Source organism: Pristiophorus japonicus, chromosome 7 (genome assembly GCF_044704955.1).
Source record: "Pristiophorus japonicus isolate sPriJap1 chromosome 7, sPriJap1.hap1, whole genome shotgun sequence".
NCBI classification, from domain to species: Eukaryota; Metazoa; Chordata; class Chondrichthyes; family Pristiophoridae; genus Pristiophorus; species Pristiophorus japonicus.
In genome coordinates this window covers 119,091,370-119,115,756 of record NC_091983.1, presented here as the reverse complement: position 1 = coordinate 119,115,756, position 24,387 = coordinate 119,091,370, and the positions used below count along the sequence as shown (strand labels likewise).

Sequence of the window (24,387 nt, the reverse complement as noted above, 5' to 3'; positions counted from 1 at the left end):
CTGGGTGTGATTGATTGGTGCGGTTGTCATGGCGGCGCTGGTGGTTGCCGAGTCCGCGGAGCGAGGCGCGGCAGCTGGAGAGTCGGAAAGCCCGGGCCCGGGGGGAGGAGAGCCCAGGTCGGAGGGCCCGGGGGGAGGAGAGTCCGGGTCGGAGGGCCCGGGGTCGGCGATTGCAGAGTTCGATGGCGGGATCGACAAGAACTGCATCTTCTGTAAAATCGGGAATAAAGAGGAGCCGGTGGAGCTGCTGCACTGGGTGAGGAGCCGGGCCCGGGCCGTGAGTGTAGCCCCCTTCCCCCCGGGGCCGGGCCGTGAGTGTAGCCCCCCCCACCCGGGGCCGGGCTGAGTGTACCCCCTCCCGGGGCCGGGCCGTGAGTGTAGCCCCCTTCCCCCCCTGGGGCCGGGCCGTGAGTGTAGCCCCCTCCCTCCCGGGGCCGGGCCGTGAGTGTAGCCCCCTTCCCCCCAGGGCCGGGCCGTGAGTGTAGCCCCCCCCACCCGGGGCCGGGCTGAGTGTACCCCCTCCCGGGGCCGGGCCGTGAGTGTAGCCCCCTTCCCCCCCTGGGGCCGGGCCGTGAGTGTAGCCCCCTCCCTCCCGGGGCCGGGCCGTGAGTGTAGCCCCCTTCCCCCCGGGGCCGGGCCGTGAGTGTAGCCCCCTTCCCCTCCCGGGGCCGGGCCGTGAGTGTAGCCCCCTTCCCCCCGGGGCCGGGCCGTGAGTGTAGCCCCCTCCCCCCCGGGGCCGGGCCGTGAGTGTAGCCCCCTTCCCCCCCCCCCCCCCCCGGGGCCGGGCCGTGAGTGTAGCCCCCTTCCCCCCCCCCCCCCCCCGGGGCCGGGCCGTGAGTGTAGCCCCCTCCCCCCGGGGCCGGGCCGTGAGTGTAGCCCCCTTCCCCCCCCCCCCCCCCCCCGGGGCCGGGCCGTGAGTGTAGCCCCCTTTCCCCCCCCCCCCCCCCCCCGGGGCCGGGCCGTGAGTGTAGCCCCCTTCCCCCCCCCCCCCCCCCGGGGCCGGGCCGTGAGTGTAGTCCCCCCCCCACCCGGGGCCGGGCTGAGTGTACCCCCCCGGGGCCGGGCCGTGAGTGTAGCCCTTCCCCCCCCACCCGGGGCCGGGCCGTGAGTGTAGCCCCCTCCCCCCCCCCCCCCGGGGGCCGGGCCGTGAGTGTACCCCCCCCCCCCCCCCCGGGGCCGGGCCGTGAGTGTAGCCCCCCCACCCGGGGCCGGGATGAGTATACCCCCCGGGGCCGGGCTGTGAGTGTAGCCCCTCCTCGGGGCGTGAGTGTAGCCCCCCCCCCCCCCCCCGGGGCCGGGCTCTGTATGTCTCATAGAAAATAGGAGCAGTAGTAGGCCATTCGAATCTGCACCACCATTCAATATGATCATGGCTCTCCTCTATCTCAGCACAATATTCCTGTTTTTTTCCCCATACCCCTTCATGCTTTTTGTTTCTAGAAATCTAGCTCCTTCTTAAATATATTCCGTGACTTGGCCTCCACAGCCTTCTGTGGTAGAGAATTCCACCCTCTGAGTGAAGAAATTTCTCCTCATCTCGGTCCCAAATTTCCTACCCCGTATCCTGAGACTGTGACCCCTTGTTCTAGACTTCTCAGCCAGGGGAAGCATCCTCCCCACATCCAGTCTATCCAACCCAGTCAGAATTTTATACGTTTCAGTGAGATCCCCTCTCGTGCTTCTACACTCTCGTGAATACAGGCCTAGTCGACCCAATCTCTCCTCATACGTCAGTCCTGCCATCCCAGGAATCAGTCTGGTGAACCTTCGCTGCACTCCCTCTATGGCAAGTATGTCCATTCTTGGGTAAGGAGACCAAAACTGCACACAATACTCCAGGTGCGGTCTCACCAAGGCCCTGTATAGTAAGACATCCTTGCTCCTGTACTTAAATCCTTTTGCAATGAAGGCCAACATACCATTTGCCTTCCTAACTGTTTGCTGCACCTGCATGTTTGCTTTCAATGACTGGTGTACAAGGATACCCAGGCCCCTTTGTACATCGACATTTCCCAAGCTATCACCATTTAAATAATACTTTGTCTACCAAAGTGGTTAACTTCACATATATCAACTTTATACTGCATCTGCCATGTGTTTGCCCACTCACTCAACCTATCTAAAGCGCCTTGCGATGTCTTTGCATCCTCCTCACAACTCACAATCCCACCTAGTTTTGTGTCGTTAGCAAACTTGGAAATATTACATTTGGTTCCCTCATCCAAATCATTTATTTTATTTATATATATAAAATAGCTGGAGGCCAGGCATTGATCCCTGTGGCACCCCACCAGTCACTGCCCGCCACTCCGAAAAAGACCCGTTTATCCCTACTCTCTGTTTCCTATCAGTTAACCAATTTTCAAACAATGCCAGTATATTACCCCCAATCCTATGTGCTTTAATTTTGCACACTAACCTCTTTTGTGGGACTTTATCAAAGGCCTTCTGAAAATCCAAATACACTACATCCACTGGTTCTCCCTTATCTGTGCTATCAGTTACATCCTCAAAAAACTCCAGTAGGTTTGTCAAACATGATTTTCCTTTCATAAATCCATGTTGACTTTGTCTAATCCCGTTGATATTATGTAAGTGTGCAGTTATCACATCCTTTAATAATAAACTCTAGCATTTTCCCTCCACTGATGTCTGTAGTTCCCTGTTTTCTCTCCCTCCTTTTTTAAATAGTGGGGTTACATTTGCCACCCTCCACTCTACAGAAACTGTTCCATAATTTATAGAATTTTGGAAGATGACAACCAATGCATCTACTATTTCCATGGCTACCTCTTTTAGTTCTCCTGGGTTGCAGATCATCAGGCCCTGGGGATTTATCGGCCTTCAGTCCCATTAGTTTCTCCAGCACAATTTTCTTACTAATAATCATTTCCTTTAATTCCTCTTGCTCATTAAACCCTTGGTTCCCTAGCATTTCTGGGACATTATTTGTGTCCTCTTCCGTGAAGACAGAACCGAAGTATTTATTTATTTATTTGTTCTGCCATTTCTTTATTCCCCATTATAAATTTTCTCATTTCTCACTACATTTGTCTTCACTAATCTTTTTCTCTTTACATACTTGTAGAAACTTTTGCAGCCGGTTTTCATGTTCCTTGCAAGTTTACTCTTGTACTTTATTTTTCCCCTCTTAATTAATCTCTTGGTCCTTTTTTGCTGAATTCTAAACTGCTCCCAATCCTCAGGCTTGCTACTTTTTCTGGCAACTTTGTATAATTCATCTTTAGATCCAATACTATCCTTAATTTCTTTTGTTAGCGTGGTTGGGCCACTTTTCCTTCTGTGTTTTTACACCAGAAAGGAATGTATAACTGTTGCAATTCATGCATTCGTTCCTTAAATATTAGCCATTGCCTATCCATCGTCATGCCTTTTAATCAATCGTCCCAATCTATCATAGCCAATTCATTCCTCATACCTTCGTAGTTTCCTTTGTTTAGATTAGGACCCTAGTTTCGGATTGGATTACTTCACTTTCCATCTTAATAAAGAATTAATCATATTATGGTCACTCTTCCCTAAAAGACCCTGCACAACAAGACTATGAATTAACTCCTTCTCATTGCACAATACCCAATCTAGAATAGCCTGTTCCCTTGTAGGCTCAACGTACTGGTCTTAAAAAAAACATCTCGTACACACTCCAGGAATTCATCCTCCACAGTATTATTACTAATTTGGTTTGGCCAGTCTATATGTAGATCAAAGTCACCTATGATTACTGTAGTAACCTTGTTACATGCATCTCTAATTTCCTGTTTGATGCCGTCACCTATATTACCACTGCTGTTTGGAGGCCTATAGACAATTCCCACCAATGTTTTCTGCCCCTTGGTGCTCCTTAGTTCCACCCAGACTGATTCTACATCTTGATTTTCTGAGCCAATATCCTTTCTCACTATTGCTCTGATTTCATCCTTTACTAACAACGCCCCACCACCTCCTTTTCCTTTTTGCCCGTCCTTCCTAAATATCGAATATCCTTGGATATTCAGTTCCCAACCCTGGTCACCCTACAACCATGTCTCCGTAATTGCAACTATATTGTATCCGTTTACATCTATTTGTGCTGTTAATTCGTCTACCTTATTCCGAATGCATCGTGCTTTCAGATACAGTGCTTTTAGATTTGTCTTTTTAACAATACTTTGTACTATAGCCCTATTTGTCTTATCGCTATTTTTTCTTACCTGGACCCTATTTGTTAGTGCACTCTTTTATTTGTATGCTCTGGCCATTCCTGACATTATCTGGTTATCCTTACCACAATCACTTTCCTGCATTGCTTCCTTTTCTTTTCTCTTTAGCATTCTAGATTGCTCTCCACTGGGAGCTCCCCACCCCCTTATTTAGTTTAAAGCCCTGTCTACCTCCCGAGTTACTTCAATTCGCTAGAACTCTGGTCCCATCATAGTTCAGGTGTAGTCCGTCCTCATGGAACAGCTCTCTTTCCCGAGTATTGATGGCAGTGCCCCATGAATCGAAACGGACTTCTCCCACACCAACCTTTGAGCCACGCATTCATTTCCTTGATTCTATTGACCCTATGCCAATTTGCTCGTGGCTCAAGTAATAATCCAGAGATTATTACCTTTGTGGTTCTGCTTTTCAATTTAGTCCCTAGCTGCTCAAACTCTGTCAGCAGAACCTCTTTCTTAGTCCTACCTATGTCATTGGTACCTACGTGTACCATGGCAACTGGATCCTCCCACTCCCACTCCAAGTTTTTCTCCAGCCCGGAGGAGATGTCCTTTACCCCTGGCACCAGGTAGGCAACACAGCCTTTGGGACGCATGCGCTTGGCTGCAGAAAACCCTATCTATCCCCCTAATTACTGTCCCCTACTACAACTACCATCCTCTTTACTCTTTCTCCCCCCGCCTCCGCACTTGAATGGCTTTCTGCACCACGATGCCTTGGTCAGTCTGCTCGTCCACCCTGCGGTCTGTACACTTGTCTACAAGGGTTGCAAGAACCTCAAATCTATTGGACAAGTGCAGGGACTGAGGCTCCTGCAATACTACCTCCTGGATCCCCGTACCTGCTTCACTCGCAGTCACACCCTCCTGTCCCTGACCTTGTGTCAATTCTAAAGTATTTAATTTAGAGGATGTGGCTGCCTCCTGGAGCAAAAGGTCCAGGTAACTTTCTCCCTCCCTGATGTCTCGCAATGTCTGCAGCTCGGACTACAGCTCCTCAACTCGGAGCCGAAGTTCGTCGAGCCGACTGCAGATGTAGTCGTACTGGACCAAAACGTCCAGAAGCTCCCACATATTGCAGCAGCAACACATCTCCTGCTTTCCCATTATTTAATTTAATTAATTTTCGTGTTAATCAAAGTATTTACCTTATACAGTTCATTAAATTAGTTAAATAAATAAAGGTTAGTTTTTAGAATTTAGTTATATGCTATATGTTAACTTAAAAGAAAAACTTAGCCCACAATCGCTACCAATCACTTACTTGCCTTACCTGTGATGTCACACAGCAGAGTTCTCCTCGCCTGGAGCCATGCGATCTCCTGGGAGGGGCAAAAAAACAGATTAAAAACCCAAACCAATTGGGGAAAAAATCTGGGAAAATTCCCCTTCGATCCAACCAACCAGAAACTAGTCCAGGAGATCACACTGGCCGTATCCTGTGGTCTGCTGTGACTTTTATCTCCATTCTCGGGCCTCGGTCTGCTCCCGCTCAGGTATGCTGCCGTTCTACGGAAGAAGTTAGGAAAAACAAGGCAAGGCAAAGCAACACCTCCCGTCCCCACTTCACCGAACTCTCCCACTTACCAAACTTTCAAGTTTCCCACTCAGTGCTGCTGTTGTGCCCAGGGCTGGGCTGTGAGTGTCTCTGTGTCTCTCTCAGTCCCCTCGGGGCCAGGCTGTGAGTGTTCCATCCCTCCCCCCGGAGCCGGGCTGTGAGTGTCCCATCCCTCCCCCCAGGGCCGGGCTGTGAGTGTCCCATCCCTCCCCCCGGGGCCGGGCTGTGAGTGTCCCATCCCTCCCCCCGGGGCCGGGCTGTGAGTGTCCCATCCCTCCCCCCGGGGCCGGGCCCTGTTGTCCCCGGGGAGAAGCCACGGCTCCATCTCTGGTGAGAAGCAGCGATCCGGAAATGCGGGGTTGGAACCAGTTGATGGTCCTCAACTTCAACTTGAAGAGAGCTGTTTATCTTTAATTTATTGTAGTTCGGATGGGGTGTTTCTGTTAGTATTTAATTAAAATGATTTGAAATTACAACATTTATTTCCCATGAAATAAGCTGAAGTGATTGTACTTTAACTTTTATATGCATTTGTTGGTAAAATGCTAACATGGGAAGCAGAGTATGAGTGTTTTTTGACTGTGTGTGTGTGTGTGTGTGTGTGTTGCTTCTTTGGTTACTGTTTCATGGTGTGTAACACAGGTGAAAATACTGGACTTCAGCACCGTGGAAATACCAGGAACATTGTATGGAGAGGGAAGCGGTCATTTTGGTCAGCTTGACTAATATCTACTCCAGGCCAGAAGAATGCAAGCCCAAACAATAATGAGTCGCCATCATCATCATCATCATAGGCAGTCCCTCGAAATCGAAGAACACTTGCTTCCATTCTAAGAGTTCTCAGGTGACTGTACAGTCCAATATGGGAATTATAGTCTCTGTCACAAGTGGAACAGACAGTGGTTGAAGGAAAGGGTGGGTGGGGAGTCTGGTTTGCCACACATTTCTTCCGCTGTCTGCGTTTGGTTTCTGCATGCTCTCGGCGACGAGACTCTAGATGCTCAGCGTCCTCCCGGATGCTCTTCCTCCACTTAGGACGGTCTTGGGCCAGGGATTCCCAGGTGCCGGTGGGGATGTTGCAGTTTATCAAGGAGGCTTTGAGGATGTCCTTGTGTCCTTGAAACGTTTCCTCTACCCACCTGGGGCTTGCTTGCCGTGTAGGAGTTCCGAGTAGAGCGCTTGCTTTGGGAATCTCGTGTCGGACATGCGGACAATGTGGCCCACCCAACGGAGCTGGTCGATGGTGGTCAGTGCTTCGATGCTGGAGTTGTTGGCCTCATTGAGAACACTGACGTTGGTGCGTCTATCCTCCCAGTGGATTTGCAGGATCTTGTGGAGGCAGTGTTGGTGGTACTTCTCCAGCGCTTTGAGGTGTCTACTGTATATGGTCCACATCTCTGAGCCATTTGGGGGACGGGTATCACTACTGCCCTGTAGACCATAAAGTAAATACATCGACTATGTCCTGGAGTACAGCCTCAGTATGTACGCAGACGCAGGTGTCGTCCGCATACTGTAGCTCGACGACAGAGGATAGGGTGATCTGGGACCTGGTCTGGAGACGGCGAAGGTTGAACAGGTTCCCACTGGTTCTGTAGTTTAGTTCCACTCCAGTGGGGGAGCTTGTCGACTATGAGGTGGAGCATAGCAGCGAGGAAAATTGAGAAGAGGGTTGGGGCGATGACGCAGCCCTGTTTGACCCTGGTCTGGACGTGGATTGGGTCTGTGATGGATCCATTAGTAAGTATCCGTTAGTAAGGCGTACGAAAGCATGGGCCTTACGCTAAACATCAGTAAGACAAAGGTTCCCCACCAGCCTGTCCTCGCCGCACAGCACTGCCCCCAGTCGTCAAGATCCACGGCATGGCTCTGGACTACGTGGACCACTTCCCTTATCTTGGGAGCCACCTATCAACAAGAGCAGGCATTGATGACGAGATCCAACATCGCCTCCAGTGTGCCAGTGCAGACTTCGGCCACTTGAGGAAAAGATTGTTTGAAGATCAGGCCCTCAAAACTGCCACCCAGCTCATGGTCTACAGGGCTGTAGTAATACCCGCCCTCCTGTATGGCCATGTACAATGGACACCTCAAGTGGCTGGAGAAATACCACCAACGATGTCTCCGCAAGATCCTACAAATCCCCTGGGAGGACAGACGCACCAACGTTAGCGTCCTCGTCCAGGTCAACATCCCTAGCATTGAAGCACTGACCACACTTGATCAGTTGCGCTGGGCAGGCCACATAGTTTGCATGCCAGACACGAGACTCCCAAAGCAAGTGCTCTACTCGGAACTCCTTCGCGGCAAACGAGCCAAAGGAGGGCAGCGGAAACGTTACAAGGACACCCTCAAAGCCTCCCTGATAAAGTGCAACATCCCCACTGACGCCTGGGAGTCCCTGGCCAAAGACCGCCCTAAGTGGAGGAAGTGCAGCTGGGAGGGTGCTGAGCACCTCGAGTCTCGTTGTTGAGAGCATGCAGAAATCAAGCACAGGCAGCGGAAAGAGCGTGCAGCAAACCAGTCCCACCCACCCCTTCTCTCAACGACTGTTTGTCCCACCTGTGACAGAGACTGTGATTCTCGTATTGGAATGTCCAGCCACGTAAGAACCCATGCTAAGAGTGGAAGCAAGTCTTCCTCGATTCCGAGGGACTGCCCATGATGATGATGATGTAGACCATAAGTTTGGTACCAGATTTGAGGTCCTGATCTTCAAACAATAATGAGTAGCTCAAGCAGGACACGTTTTAAAGGGCAAGCAGCATTCAACTGTGTGTTCTGGATGAAGAGCAGGAACGGATTTGGCATGTCTCATTGCACGAGTCAACAGCAACCACTGAGGAAGTCAAAGTACTGCTCGCAACTGCGAACCAAAATGAGATCATTTACAAATCATAGAGCAGCATTTTAGAGTGCTGCTCATATAGTGAAAAATCTCGCAGCTTTACAGGTTAGACGCCTAGAATCAAAGAAAAGGGGAACCGAAGGGAGGAGTGAAAGCGCAGTCAGAGAAAGGTTATAAAGAGGTTTTTGAAATTGGGGAGGGATTTAGTGATTGAGTTCTAGTGGATGGGGCGTTGTGGCTAAAGAACAGCTACCAATGATGGATCAAGGAAGTAGTATGTGCAGGAAAGCATGGGTGAGGGAGGTTGCAGAAGTAGTATGTGTCAAGACGCGGAGATTTAATACTGCCTTCATACCAGTTGCAGCATCTTTTGAAGCAAATTTGCTTTGCTTCAAAGCTTCAGTTATAGTGTAAATGCAAACCCTAACGATCAGCCATGATCATATTGAATGGCGGTGCAGTCTCGAAGGGCCGAATGGCCTACTACTGCTCCTATTTTCTATGTTTCTAACCCTAATCCGAATCCAGAATTGGCAACCAACCTGACACTGGAATGAAGTGGATCGAAACTCCTTGAAGAAGGGATTCTTATTGTGCCTTGCTTTGGTGTCAGTTTGGGCTTTAACACCTGATTTACACTGCACAACTTGTGTTGTTGCAAAGCTGATGCCATCAAGCATCGATGCTAAATTTGTAATGAACATGCACCCTTTCACATGAGAATGGTTACAAATTCCTTAATCTGCTGGATCTCGGGAGCTAGTGGAGCTTGGCAACCATGGGGGTAATGTGGGTGCAGGTTTTGGAGCGGGGAAGATTACCTGCCTTTTTTTTTGGACAACAAAATGCATGTTGGAAAAAAAATCAAGCATTGAGGTGACAAAACCATGGATAATGTTCTTGATCTTGACAATAGGGAGAGCGGGACAGATGCGGTAATGTTAGAACAATAGATATTTTATTTAGTGCTACCAAATGGGCTCTTGAATAAATTACCCACCTTGTGTGATAGAGTATACAGGCCAGGAAGGTCCTGGATTTAATCATCAATCTGCAAAGTTAACTAATCTCATCTGAGGGGAGAGGGTGCCACAGTTCATTTCAGTGCCCTTGATTAGGGAGCGAGGGGAGAAAAAAATCAACCTGGGTGTACAATGAGCCCTGCCGAAATGTGCATGTCTGTGAATGTTCGGAGAAGATTTCAGGTTTAGCTGTGATGTCCCCTCACACTCCCGCCCCCCCCCCCCCCCCCCCCCCCCCATCAGCTGATTAGCCTATTCACTCTCCAGATACACAAAGAAAGGTTACTTGAATGAGGTACCTTTACTTTCTGTCTTGGGATTTCGTGACACTTTTTGACTCAACACATTCGTCTGGATAGTCTCTGTGTTTCAATTTCTATGTAAAGATACCTGAGGGTATCTGGAACTGAAGCAACTACACTTCAGTTTATGCCAGCACTTTCAGCAGATAAGGGGAAAAGAGAGAATTGGAGAGGGAAATTTTTTTTTAAAACATGTTATTTTTGTAATAAACTAAAATGTCTGTAGAAATGATAGATGTTCTCGCTGGAGTTAAAGGTCACATGGATTTCATTGTGTCATTTGGACATTCTGCCTATTGGGCTAACCAATAGCAACGTTGGTGATCCCTGTGGAAGAGTTTGCAAAATGGACATTCCAGGGTTTTAGGATGGAGAATGATTTTTTTTTTAATATTTGTGTTAATGTCTACTTTTGTGACCAGCCTTATATTGCAAAATACAACAAGATCAGCATATTTAATATACGTATTGTTTGTTTTACCAATAATTTAACTATTAGTTGTAGCATAGTATATATTTTAACTCGTCATGTTAATTGAATGTACGGTTGAGAAATTAAAAATAATCGTGAATGAAATTTCTGTCCACAAAACAAGTTCCTGGTCCAATCAGTGTTCCATACATGACCACATTTATGTCTTGAAATTCCCATATTATTATTAAAATAGTCAAAGATTTAAAACATTGCATTATTTTTTTTGTTCAGGATGAGCAGTTTGCTTGTTTTAGGGACATCCGACCAGGTGCACCCCATCATTATCTTGTAGTGCCAAGAAAACACATTGGAAATTGCAAATCTCTGAAGAAGGAGCACATATCAATAGGTGAGATTGTATTTAGCTTCATTTTTAAAAATAATAGAGGGCCTGTGATGTTTCAAATTATATTCCAACACTTTACTGTATCCTCTTTCAATTGAACAGTGCTTGTAAAAACTTTGAAACTGCATGTCATGAACAATGTTCAAAAAGGCAACTCTTAAGACCAATTCTGACATACCAAAGGCCAAGTTTAGATGCAAAAAATACATTAGATCCTATTTATAAATGATTCACTTGGTGGCATGATCACCTCCTGATCACATCTGCAAATCCAATATTTCTTTTAAAAGTTAACATTTTTAAGCTGCGTTAAAAGTTCAGGTTCCAGCGCAAATGTCTACTAGCAGCCTTGTCTGAATGGCTACTGGAGAACTGAACACCTCAGTATGTGGAATAGTGTTGAGTACCGTGATTCAAAACATGGCAAAAATTATTTTTTTCTAATAATATTTGACAATACTATACCAGCAGCAGAGAAGATAACTTTTATTTACACATGCCAAAAGACAACTGCTTTCTAGTTAGAATTGTGGACAAACTACAGGTTCTATTCTACTTGTCTTCAGTGTCCACTTTCAGTACTTTAAATCATAGTGCACCTAGCTATTTGTGCATGAGGTTGCATTATCTTGGTAGGGGTAATATCAAGGGGGTTTATTGAATTAATTCCTATTTGAAATACAAAACAGTCTTGAGCATTCCTTTGGATGGAATATTAGCCTTGGCTGGTTTGTAATATTCTGCCCTGTTATACTGCCATGATTGCTGTCTACTCTGTACAGGTACAATGTCGGAAATCCGGAATCTTCGGGACCGAATCCGTGCCGGTTTTGGGGTTTTTCTGGATTTCAGGCAAGAAAATCAATATTCTGAAATCCGGAATCCTTGACTGAATCCGTGACGGGTTTTGAGCAGTGAGGTCCAAAATTCGGCGAAATCCGGCGCGGATTCAGTCGAGGATTCCAGATTCCAACTATTGATTTTCTTGTCTGGAATACTCGACTGAATCCGTGCCGGATTTCGAACCTTGCTGCTCGCCGATTCACGCTGCTCCTCGCCGCCTGCCGATTCACGCCGCCCACGGCCCCCCGGCGCTGCGCTTTTTACCGGTAAGTAGCCTCCTACCAAACTGAACCACCCCACTGTTGGCCGCCTCAAAAATGTCCGGTTTTTGAATAATAATTCCAGATTCCGAATGACTCCATCAGCTATGCGCAGAATGTCTGGTTTTCGAACTATTCTGGTTTTCGCAGTTCCGGATTTGGGATGTTGCACCTGTACTAGCAATTTAGATTGAACAGGTGGTTGGTGCACTACCAGTTTAATCCTTGTCCCAATGTTGCCAGCACTAGTAACTTACGTTACATATGTGCCACTTCATTTTACTAGTGTCCCAGTAGTAGGAGTGAGACATGGTAAGAAGCCTCATTGTGCTATCACCTACATATTACCAGAATGTGAACTACCAGATAGAAAGGTAGCTGCCAGTTAGAATGGGAGAGAATTATGTTCTAAAGAATGGAAACTCGGTTGTAGTTTTACACTACTTTTTCCTATTTTACACATTGGTCCTGATGTACATGATTTATGACTAAGATATGCTTTGATGGTATTTATTAATCTGTAAAATTCTGTTTTAATGAATAGTTCAAAAGATGGTGAATATTGGAAAAAATGTACTACAACAAAAAGGTGTTGGTGACCTGGCTGATGTGAGGTATGTACAGTACTGTAGAATACTAACTGTACTACTATTCTGAACAAATGACGTTTGTTAGTTTGATAGCTGCCTGTGGACTTTTCAGTGTTATACCTTTCTAGAAAACTAATCAAACCAGTTAAAACTGGCAAACTATGATCCAACATTCTGTCATAAACTTAAAGTGAATCAACAACGTTCTGTGAAATTTATTCATGGTTCACCTTTTAAAACGGTATTTCAATTTGGATTGTAGCTGAGCAGGGTATAGGGCTTGAATTTAAATTTAAATTAGCATTGCATTGCCCGAGGAAACTGGCACATAGTTACAGTGAGGGTTATTTTCTGAGTACACACTGGTGGCAGGCATTGTGCTGCAATGTTCTAATATGTGCTGGTAATTGGGGAGTTCCGAGAACGGTAGCATAGTGGTTAAATAACGGGACTTGTAATCCAGAGGCCTGGGCTAATAATTTGGAGAAGTGAGTTCAAATCCCACCACAGCAAATGTGGAATTTAAATTCAGTTAATTAACTAAATCTAGAATAAAAAGTTAGTGTCAGTAATCGGATTGTCGTAAAAACCCATTTGGTTCACTCATATCCTTCAGGGAAGGAAATCTGCCATCCTTACCTGGTCTGCCATCCTTACCTGGACACAGCAATGTGGTTGACTCTTAATTGCCCTTTGAAATGGTAACAAACCGCTACAAGAAACAATAATAATAAAACCGGATGGACCACCCGGCATCGATGATGGCACACCAGCCCAGACGACCCTGTAAAGTCCTCCTCACTAACATCTGGGGACTTGTGCCAATATTGGGAGAGCTGTCCCACAGACGAGTCATACTTTACAGCCAATGTCCCAAACTCCTCCATCACCATCCCTGGGTATGTCCTGTCCCACCCAAGGTGGCAGCATAGTTGTATACAGTCGGGAGAGAGTGGCTCTGGGAGTCCTCAACATTGACTCTGGACCCTATGAAGTCTCATGGCTTCAGGTTAAGCATGGGCAAGGAAACCTCCTACTGATTACCACCTCGCGCCCTCCCTCAGCAGATGAATCAGAACTCCTCCATGCTGAACACCACTTGGAAGAAGCACTGAGGGTAACAAGGGTGCAGAACGTACTCTGGGTGGGGGAACTTCAATGTCCATCACCAAGTGTGGCTCGGTAGCATCACGACTGACCGAGCTGGCCGAATCCTGAAGGATTCAGCTGTCAAACTGGGCCTGCAGCAGGTGGTGAGAGAACCAACATGAGGGAAAAACCTACTTGACCTCGTCCTCACCAATCTACCTGTCTCAGATGCATCTGTCCATGACAACATTGGTAGCAGTGATCACCGCACAGTAATTGTGGAGACGAAGTCCTGCCTTCACACTGAAGACACCCTCCATCGTGTTGTGTGGCACTACCACCGTGCTAAATGGGATAGATTCACAACAGATCTAGCAGCTCAAAACTGGGCATCCATGAGGCACTGTGGGCCATCAGCAGCAGCAGAATTGTATTCCACCACAATCTATAGCCTCATGGCATATCCCTTGCTCAACCATTACCATCAAGCCAGGGGACTAACCCTGGTTCAATGAGGAGTGCAGAAAAGCATGCCAGGAGCAGCACCAGGCGTCCCTAAAAGTGAGGTAGCAACCTGGGGAAACTGCAACAAAGGACTACATGCATGCTAAGCAGCGGAAGCAGCATGCTATAAACAGAACTAAGCGATCCCACAATCAATGGATCAGATCAAAGCTCTGCAGTCCTGCCACATCCAGTCGTGAATAGTGGTAGGCAATTAAACAACTAACGGGAGGAGGAGGAGGCTTCATGAATATCCCCATCCTCAATGATGGCGGAGCCCAGCATGCAAGTGCAAAAGACAAGACTGAAGCATTTGCAACCAGCTTCAGCCAGAAGGGCCGAGTGGATGATCCCCATCGGCCTCCTCCTGAAGTCCCCACCATCACAGAAGCCAGTCTTCAGCCAATTTGATTCACTCCACGTGATATCAAGAAACAGCTGACACACTGGATACAGCAAAGGCTGTGGGCCCCGACAACATTCCGGCTGTTGTGCTGAAGACTTGTGCTCCACAACTAGCCACGTCTCTAGCCAAGGTCTTCCAGTACAGCTACAACACTGGCATCTACCTAACAATGTGGTAAATTGCCCAGGTATGTCCTGTCCACAAAAAGCAGGACAAATCCAATCCTGCCAATTACCGCAAAGTGATGAAAGATGTCATCGACCGTGCTATCAAGCGCGTAGTCACCAATAACCTGCTCTCCGATGCTCAGTTTGGGTGCTGTCAGGACCACTCAGCTCCGGACCTCATTGTAGCCTTGGTAATAAAATGATGACATCACAAAGATGGAGGACAGTGATTGGTTCTTCCATATTAATTGAATCACTGGACAGGGAATGAATCTTTAAGAAAGCTAATAACTGATTTAATTTGATTCAATTGCTGATTTTCTAATTTTAACTGAATTTATAATTATGATATATAGGGCTCAATTTTACCCAAAGCTTTTTGTTGGCGTACTTGAAGAGTTACGCCCATTTTTGGGGGGCCCAAGTACACCAAAAAAAATGTACTAAGTTTCCCCATTGGATTTCTTCATTTTGCGCTGCTTAACCTAACCTTTAGTTTTGGGGATTAAGCCTTGATCTGCGCCAAAAAGATCGGGTTGCCACAGTAACCAGGGACACAATGCAGGCTGAGGTTGCAAAGTGAAACATACAGCCAGCTGGCAACACATTAAAGTACATTGCATCAACTTAAAAAACATATTCAAACACATTGCAGCAACTTACCTCCAATGATTATGCTCCCCCCCCCTCCATGCCAATCCCCGCCCCATTCCAGGCCGAATGGTCTTCTCCCTCCCCGTCCCCGCACCTAACTATACTGAAAGGCTTCCCCCCCACCCCCCTCTTTCCCTCGCTCTTTCTTCTGCTGCTGCTGTCTGGGCATCTGTTGCACTTACCTGCGACAATTTCCTTAGCTGCGCCGATTTCCTTAACTCTCCAGAAGGATTTTTTGCAGAGGCTACATATGCTGGCCTAAGAAGAACTGGAGTAACTCTCAGCTGGCCAAACTTGCCGAACTGGCCAGAATTATGCCTCTTTTGGCTGAAAAAACAACTTAACTAAAAAAATCGTAACTAACTGAGTTACGCTGGTGCAAATTGATCGGGGAAACTGTTTTTTTTTTAAACAGGCCAAAAAAAGCAGCCTGCTCTTAAAAAAAAAAAATGGCGCAAATCACTGGGGAAAATTGAGCCCATATTATTTAATTTTGTTTAATTATAATCTTTATTAAGAACATAAGAAATAGGAGCAGGAGTAGGCCATTTGGCCCCTCGAACCTGCTCCACCATTCAATAAGATCATTGCTGATCTGAACTGCAGTACGCGGACGATGCCTGCGTCTGCGCGCATTCTGAAGCTGAACTCCAGGATATAGTCGATGTATTCACCGAGGCATATGAAAGCATGAGCCTTACGCTTAACATCCGTAAGACAAAGGTCCTCCACCAGCCTGTCCCCGCCGCACAGCACTGCCCCCCAGTCATCAAGATTCACGGTGTGGCCCTCTACAACGTGGACCACTTCCCATAACTGGGGAGCCTCTTGTCAACAAAGGCAGACATTGATGCAGAGATTCAACATCGCCTCCAGTGCATCAGTGCAGCCTTCAGCCGCCTGAGAAAGAGTGTTTGAAGACCATGCCGTCAAACCTACCACCAAGCTCATGGTCTACAGGGCTGTAGTAATACCCACCCTCCTGTATGGATCAGAGGCATGGACGACTTACAGAAGACACATCGAGTCGCTGGAGATGTATCACCAATGATGTCTCCGCAAGATCCTGCAAATCCCCTGGGAGGACAGATGCACCAACATCAATGTCCTCGCCCAAGCTAACATCCCCAGCATAGAAGCACTAGCCACACTCTATCAGCTTCCGCATGCCAGATACGAGACTTCCTAACTTCCGAAGCAATTGCTCTATGCAGAGCTCCTTCGTGGTAAACGAGCCAAAGGTGGGCAGCGGAAACATTACAAGGACACCCTCAAAGCCTCCCTGGTGAAGTGCGACATCACCACTGACGCCTGGGAGACCCTGGCCGAAGACTGCCCGAGGTGGAGAAAGTGTATCCGGGAGGGCGTTGAGCTCTTCGAATCTCAACGCTGTGAGTGTGAAGCGGTCAGGCACAGGCAGCGGAAGGAGCATATGGTAAATCAGTGCCACCCTCCCCCCCCCCCCCCCCCCGGACGAATATCTGTCCCACCTGTGACAGGGTCTGTGGCTCTCCTGCTGGACTGTTCAGCCACCAAAGAACTCACTTTAGGAGTGGAAGCAAGTCTTCCTCGATTCCGAGGAACTGCCTATGATGGTATGGCTGATCTGATCATGGGCTCAGCTCCACTTCCCTTATCGCTCAAAAATCTGTCAATCTCCGCCTTAAATATATTCAATACACTGATTTTACTATTGTATACTCCTTATTGTATTATTTATAATGTAATTGGAATTTCTTTTTTTTCATTTTTTTGCGTGTGTTTATCTGCGTGCGCATTTTGGCTCCGCTTCGGACCCGTGCCTTTAACCTCTTTTTACATGTTCTCACGCTTTTTCTCTCTTTCCCTCAATATCTAATGCGTTGTAAAATTGTTGTGAAGCGCCTTGGGATGTTTTACTACGTTAAAGGTGCTATATAAATAAAAGTTGTTATTATTAGTCCAAACATGGACAAAAGAGCTGAATTCCAGAGGTGAGGTGAGAGTGACTGCCCTTGACATCAAGACAGCATTTGACAGAGTGTGGCATCAAGGAGCCCTCGTAAAATTGAAGTCAATGGAAGGGAAAACTCTCCACTGGCTGGAGTCATACCTAGCACAAAGGAAGATGGTTGTGATTGTTGGAAGTCAATCATTCCAGCCCCAGGATATCGCTGCAGTGTCCTAGGCTCATCCATCTTCAGCTGCTCCTCAATGCCCTTGCCTCCATCATAAGATCAGAAGTGGGGATGTTCGTTGATGATTGCAGAGTGTTCAGTTCCATTCGCAATTCTTCAGAAAATGAAGCAGTCCATGCCCGCATGCAGCAATACCTGGGCGACATTCAGGCTTGGGCTGATAAGTGACAAGTAACCATAGGCAGTCCCTTGGAAGCGAGGAAGACTTGCTTCCACTCTTAAAATGAGTCATTAGTTGGTTGAACAGTCCAATACGAGAACCACAGACTCTGTCACAGGTGAGACAGATAGTCGTTGAGGGAAAGGGTGGGTGGGACAGGTTTGCTGCACGCTCTTCCCGCTGCCTGCATTTGATTTCTGCATGCTCTCGGCAATGAAACTCGAGGCGCTCAGCGCCCTCCCGGATGCACATCCTCCACTTAGGGCGATCTTTGGCCAGGGACTCCCAGGTGTTAGTGGGGATGTTGCACTTTATCAGGAAGGCTTTGAGGGTGTCCCTGTAAAGTTTCCACTGCCCACCTTTGACTCGTTTGCCATGAAGGAGTTCTGAGTAGAGCGCTTGCTTTGGGAATCTCGTGTCTGGCATGCGAACAATGTGGCCTGCCCAGCAGAGCTGATAAAGTGTGGTCAGTGCTTCAGTACTGGGGATGTTGGCCTGGTCGAGGACGCTAATGTTGGTGCGTCTGTCCTCCCAGGGGATTTGTAGGATCTTGCGGAGTCATCGTTTGTGGTATTTCTCCAGCGACTTGGGGTGTCTACTGTACATGGTCCATGTCTCTCAGAACATAAGAACATAAGAATTAGGAACAGGAGTAGGCCATTTAGCCCCTCGAGCCTGCTCCGCCATTCAACAAGATCATTGCTGATCTGGCCGTGGACTCAGCTCCCCGTAACCCTTAATTCCCTTATTGGTTAAAAATCTATCTATCTGTGACTTGAAAACATTCAATGAGCTAGCCTCAATTGCTTCCTTGGGCAGAGAATTCCACAGATTCGCAACCCTCTGGGAGAAGAAATTCCTTCTCAACTCGGTTTTAAATTGGCTCCCCCGTATTTTGAGGCTGTGCCCCCCTAGTTCTAGTCTCCCCGACCAGTGGAAACAACCTCTCTGCCTCTATCTTGTCTATCCCTTTCATTATTTTAAATGTTTCTATAAGATCACCCCTCATCCTTCTGAACTCCAACGAGTAAAGACCCAGTCTACTCAATCTATCATCATAAGGTAGCCCCCTCATCTCCGGTATCAGCCTAGTGAATTGTCTCTGTACCCACTCCAAAGCTAGTATATCCTTCCTTAAGTAAGGTGACCAAAACTGCACGCAGGTGCGGCCTCACCAATACCCTGTACAGTTGCAGCAGGACCTCCCTGCTTTTGGACTCCATTCCTCTCGCAATGAAGGCCAACATTCCATTCGCCTTCCTGATTACCTGCTGCACCTGCAAACTAACTTTTTGGGATTCATGCACAAGGACCCCCAGGTCCCTCTGCACCGCAGCATGTTGTAATTTCTCCCCATTCAAATAATATTCCCTTTTACTGTTTTTTTTTTCCCAAGGTGGATGACCTCACATTTTCTGACATTGTATTCCATCTGCCAAACCTTAGCCCATTCACTTAACCTATCTAAATCTCTAAACCTCCACACAGGAGGGCAGGTATTACTACAGCCCTGTAGACCATGAGCTTGGTGGCGGGTTTGAAGGCCTGGTCTTCAAACACTCTTTTTCTCAGGCGGCCGAAGGCTGCACTGGTGTATTGGAGGCGGTGTTGAATCTCGTCGTCCGTGTCTGCTCTTGTTGATAAGAGGCTCTCGAGGTATGGGAAATGGTCTACGTTGTTGAGGGCCGCGCCGTGGATCTTGATGACTGGGGGGCAGTGCTGTGTGGTGAGGACAGGTTGGTGGAGGACCTTTGTCTTACGGATGTTTAGCATAAGTCCCATGCTTTCGAACGCCCCAGTAAATACGTCGACTATGTCCTGGAGTTCAGCCTCTGTGCACAGACGCAGGCGACGTCCGCGTACTGTAGCTCGATGACAGAGGTTGGGGTAGTCTTGGACCTGATCTGGAGACGACGAACAGGTTCCCACTGGTTCTGTAGTTTAGTTCCACTCCAGCGGGGAGCTTGTCGACTGTGAGGTGGAGCAGAGCAGTGAGGAAGATTGAGAAGAGGGTTGGAACGACGTCGCAGCCCTGTTTGACCCCGGTCCGGACGTGGATTGGATCTGTAATGGATCCGTTGGTAAGGATCATAGCCTGCATATCATCGTGGAGCAGGCGGAGGATGGTGACGAACATTTGGGGGCATTTGAAACGGAGGTGGACACTCCATAGACCCTCGTGGTTGACCGTGTCAAAGGCCTTTGTAAGATCTAAGAAGGCCATGTATAAGGGCTGGTGTTATTCCCTGCATTTTTCCTGCAGCTGTCGCGCTGCAAAAATCATGTCCGTTGTGCCCCGTAGGGGACGAAATCCGCACTGTGACTCCGGGAGGAGCTCCTCAGCCACAGGGAAAAGACGGTTGAGTAGCTGATAACTGGGAGATTCCTCTGTAGTTGCCGCAGTCGGACTTATCCCCTTTTTTAAAGAAGTGACGAGTAAAATTCGTGTCACAAAAGTGCCAGGCAATGACCATCTCCAGCAAACGAGAGTCTAACTACCTCCCCTTGATATTCAACGGCATTACCATTGCTGAATCCCCCACCATCAACATCCTGGGGGGGTTACCATTGACCAGAAACTTAACTGGACCAGCCACATAAATACTGCGGCACCAAGAACGGGTCAGAGTCTAGGTATTTTGTGGCGAGTGTCTAACCTCGTGACTCCCCAAAGCCTTTTCACCATCTACAGGCACAAGTCAGGAGTGTGATGGAATACTCTCCACTTGACTGGATGAATGCGGTTCCATCAACACTAAAAGCTTGACACCATCCAGGACAAAGCAGCTCATTTTATTGGCAACCATCCACCACCTTCAACATTCATTCCCTCCACCACTGGCGCACCGTGGCTGCAGTGTGTACCATCTATAAGATGCACTGCAGCAACTCACCACGGTTTCTTCGGCTGCACCTCCTAAACCCGTGACCTCTACCACCTAGAAGGACAAGGGCAGCAGGCGCATGGGAGCACCATTACGTGCAAGTTCCTCTCCAAATTACACACCATCCTGACTTGGAAGTATATCACCATTCCTTCATTGTCTCTGGGTCAAAATTCTGGAACTCCCTCCCTAACAGCACTATGGGAGTACTTTCACCACAAGGACTGCAACGGTTCAAGAAGGCGGCTCACCACCGTTTTCTCAAGGGCTTAGAGAGACAGGCAATAAATGCTGGCCTTGCCAGCAACGCCCACATCCCAGAACGGAAAAGGAAAGTTTCCCACTGCCATCACCTACTGAAAATTATCCTCACTCTCTAAATATCATGGAAAGACGGCATGTATTCATAATTAAAAGTACCCTCCAAGCACCTATTTTCAATTTTACTGTAAATATTTTGGTACATTCTTGTAACGTCAGTTAAATTATTTTCACAAGTTTAATGCTGTACTTACAAAGTACATTGAAGCTACTAAATAAAAAAAAACTTATACGAATAAACGCAAACACTTTCAGGATTCATTTAAATGACTTAATTCATTTGGGGTTTTTTTTTACAGATTTTTGCGATTATTGTGATCATACACTATGTTTGAGTATAGTTACTGATATGTTAGATTTGTTTACAGGCTGGGCTTTCACTGGCCCCCATTCTGCACAGTAACTCATTTGCACTTGCATGTACTGGCTCCAGCCAGTCAGATGGGATTTATATCGAGAATGGTTTACAGAACCAATTCCTACTGGTTCATTGCAGTAAGTACTTTGTTTTTATTGTTGAATAAGGTTGTTATAGGTGAAAATGTGAGCCAATTTGCATTAGCTCCTCTATGGCTCAGTTTAAATATACACTGCCCAAAATGTTACTGAGCAAAACTGGTTCAAAATTGGTCTGTCCTGTAATGGTGTTGGAGGCACTGGAATTGGTTTCAGCATCCCTGGGCTAGGATGAGGATAAGCCTGACAGATTTCTGTTCCCAATTGTTATTGAGTGATCCCTGCTGAAAAGTATACTCGTTCGAGCTTCTGCACTTCAAACTTTCTCCCAATTTTTTAATGTTTACCTGCGTTCCTATGATGTGAAATTTACAACTTTGTGCCACGTAAAGGAAATGGCATGCCACAGGTTTAAATTGCCCTTTTATTGTGCTGTTTTTCATTGAAGGTTGCATGGATTGCTTTCCTGTCTACTCAAATATTAAAAACACCAGTTAGGCCATAGTTTTTAGAGCAGATTAATTGTTGATTTGATTTACAAAGAATATAATTTCACAAAAGCAAAAGTGTTTGATTTACACAATACTCTAAATTGTCTTGAAAATAATCATAGTATCTTACTGCACAGCAGAAGGCTATTTGGCTCATCATGCCTGTGCTGCCTCTTTGAAAGAGCTGTCCAATTTAGTGCCAGACCCCAGCTTTTTCCCTGTAATCCTGCAAATTAGTCCTCTTCAAATACACAATGTCCCCTTCAGAATCTTTTAGTTGAATTTTTGAATGTAGCTTCAGCAAGTCACACGGACATCAGTAATAACAGGATTGAGTTTAGCTGTAATGTCACTTGTGACTGAATAGCATGCCAACACTGAATGTTTAGGATCACACATGAAGAATGTACATTTGGGTGATGCTCTGGAGAATGGTCAGCACCTGTTGAAATAACGCTAGTGTGACCCAACACTTTCATGAGTGGAGGTGGGGAAACGAGCTGTTACTCATTATTTTGGCTGATATCAGAATATTAAGGGTGCCTTACTGGGTAGAATTACTAAATTAGCTAGCTATTACATGTTTTTTTTAGTTTTATTTGGTGAGTAAGTATTCATCTCCCTTTTTATTAAAGCAATTATTAGTCTGTCTTTGACATTTTTTGCATTTTGGACCATTTCCAATTTATTGCCTGTTCAAATGCTCTATCTAACTACTTCACGATACAGCAACCAGTGCACTGCACCTTAAGGCAAGCTTCAGTGTCCAGTTTCTAGAAACAGAGTAATCTGCTTTATGTTGCTATTAAATAGTGAAAATAGATATCCCATTTTATTAAGAACTATACAGTATTATTTGGACTATTAAAATTGTGTGCATATTAGTGCACCAATAGAGTAGGATGTGGGATTACTAGCAGGGCTAAACCATGGGATTGCATCTGCAACAACTTCTCATTCTTGGTTGTGGGACAAGCTTAGTCAAGAGGTATCTTTCTACAAGGAGGGGACATTGGTAGAATAGTCATGCTGGGTCACTCTGCCCAGTTTGACTGAAGTTGAATGTTACCCCCACTGTGTCTAATTATGTGAGTGAGCTTATTCAAGCAGCAGATTTATCGTCAATAACTTGGATCTTTGCAGTGATCATCTTACTTGCTATTTCAAATATTCATCTCCCTCACCCTGTCATGCTCAAACTTCTGCAAGCATTCTGTTTAAACAAAAATGTTCAAAAAAACAGTAGACAGATGAAAAATGGTGTTAATCATAAATCCTTGTATTTGATTAATTTTTTATATATAAAAGTTAGATGGTCATATAGTGCCCTCCTGTTCCTACATTCTCATTACTGATAACTAAAGAGCAAATGCATTATATGTAAACATCACCACACATATATTCTCTAAATTTGTTGCATTGTTAGATGGGGAACAAACTTCTTTCTACTCTGCCCAACTTTGTACCTCAGTAATCTGTGCTGCACCAATGTGGCATTACACCAGCCACCTTTTATTCCAAAATAAAGTTGCCAATTTATACAGAATCATGGGTTGTTTTGTGCGGCATGCTTATTGGGAACTGGATTGAGACTGTCCAAACTCATAGAACCTGTAGAGGTTAACAGACAGAGGAGACTTTCATCCCATCAGTGTCAGCTAGGTTAAGCGGATCTCCGAAAAGCTTTAACAATAAACACGCTGCTTCATAGTCTCAATTACAGCTTGCATTTCTTCTTTTGGAGTCCAAATTATTTGCAAATGCTAACATTGTTTGTACACATTGTACCTGGCTTACCACAATATGGACTTTTTTTTCCCTCCCAAAGGTTGAACAGTTGATTGAAAGGCTAAAGTCTCTTCCAGATGATTACAGTGGTGAAAGCTAAACAGATGCAGTTGGAACCTAGTGCATATATTTCAAGACTGCCGCTGGTCTTTAACCTGATCCAGCTTCTGATAATTAATTTGTGCCCATCATAACTAAAATGCCATTTAATGAGTTCCTGAATACTTATATAAAATCCATCATTTTTGATTTAATACAGTAAAGATCTGTAACTATTTCCTAGACTGTTTAACAAAGACTGCAAAATTTGCATGCATAGAAGTCAGACAATGGTTTATTAAACCTGTCAGCATGCAGTTAGCAGCACAACAATCAGTATGGTTAGCTGCAATCTAAAACTGGAAAGATTGAAGAACTTTAATTACATAATGTTCTTGTGTAAGATTTGGTCTGAATACTATGTTTATATTAAATATTTAATTGCATCAACATTAATGTAAAACATTTTAATAAGTTTTGCTGTAAATATGTTTTATGTGCATCAATAAAATATGTATCTTGTATATGGAAGATTGTAATTACATTAGTATGGTAAGCTCTCAGGATATTCATAAAGACATTTTAACAATTGTATTCCTGGCTGAACTGTTCTCAACTTATACAACTGAATGTCTCCATATTATATTGCAATGTATTCTTACAGATGCTAAGTTAAAATGAATCACTACTATGCCATCTTCTTGTGTTAATAACCAATTTGTTTGTTCTAATTTATAGATCGTATGGATTCCATTAATTTCAATATTAAAATAGAAACATTACTCA

At 46.1% G+C, this 24,387-nt stretch overlaps 1 protein-coding gene and 1 long non-coding RNA gene across 2 annotated transcripts in view; one reads left to right on the top strand and one right to left on the bottom strand.

Annotated features, from left to right (window-relative positions):
- hint3 (histidine triad nucleotide binding protein 3) lies at window positions 1-24,347 on the top strand. Its single transcript, XM_070885277.1, has 5 exons — window positions 1-256; window positions 10,657-10,774; window positions 12,419-12,488; window positions 21,196-21,322; window positions 23,603-24,347. The coding sequence occupies exons 1-5, from the start codon at window positions 29-31 to the stop codon at window positions 23,660-23,662; spliced, it is 603 nt and encodes a 200-aa protein (XP_070741378.1). The 5' UTR covers window positions 1-28; the 3' UTR covers window positions 23,663-24,347.
- LOC139267253 (uncharacterized) overlaps window positions 1-24,387 on the bottom strand; it is a 29,993-nt gene that overhangs the window by 4,304 nt on the left and 1,302 nt on the right. The window contains exon 2 of the long non-coding RNA XR_011593868.1: window positions 5,494-5,542. This is a non-coding gene — a long non-coding RNA (uncharacterized lncRNA). The remainder of the gene's footprint in view (window positions 1-5,493; window positions 5,543-24,387) is intronic.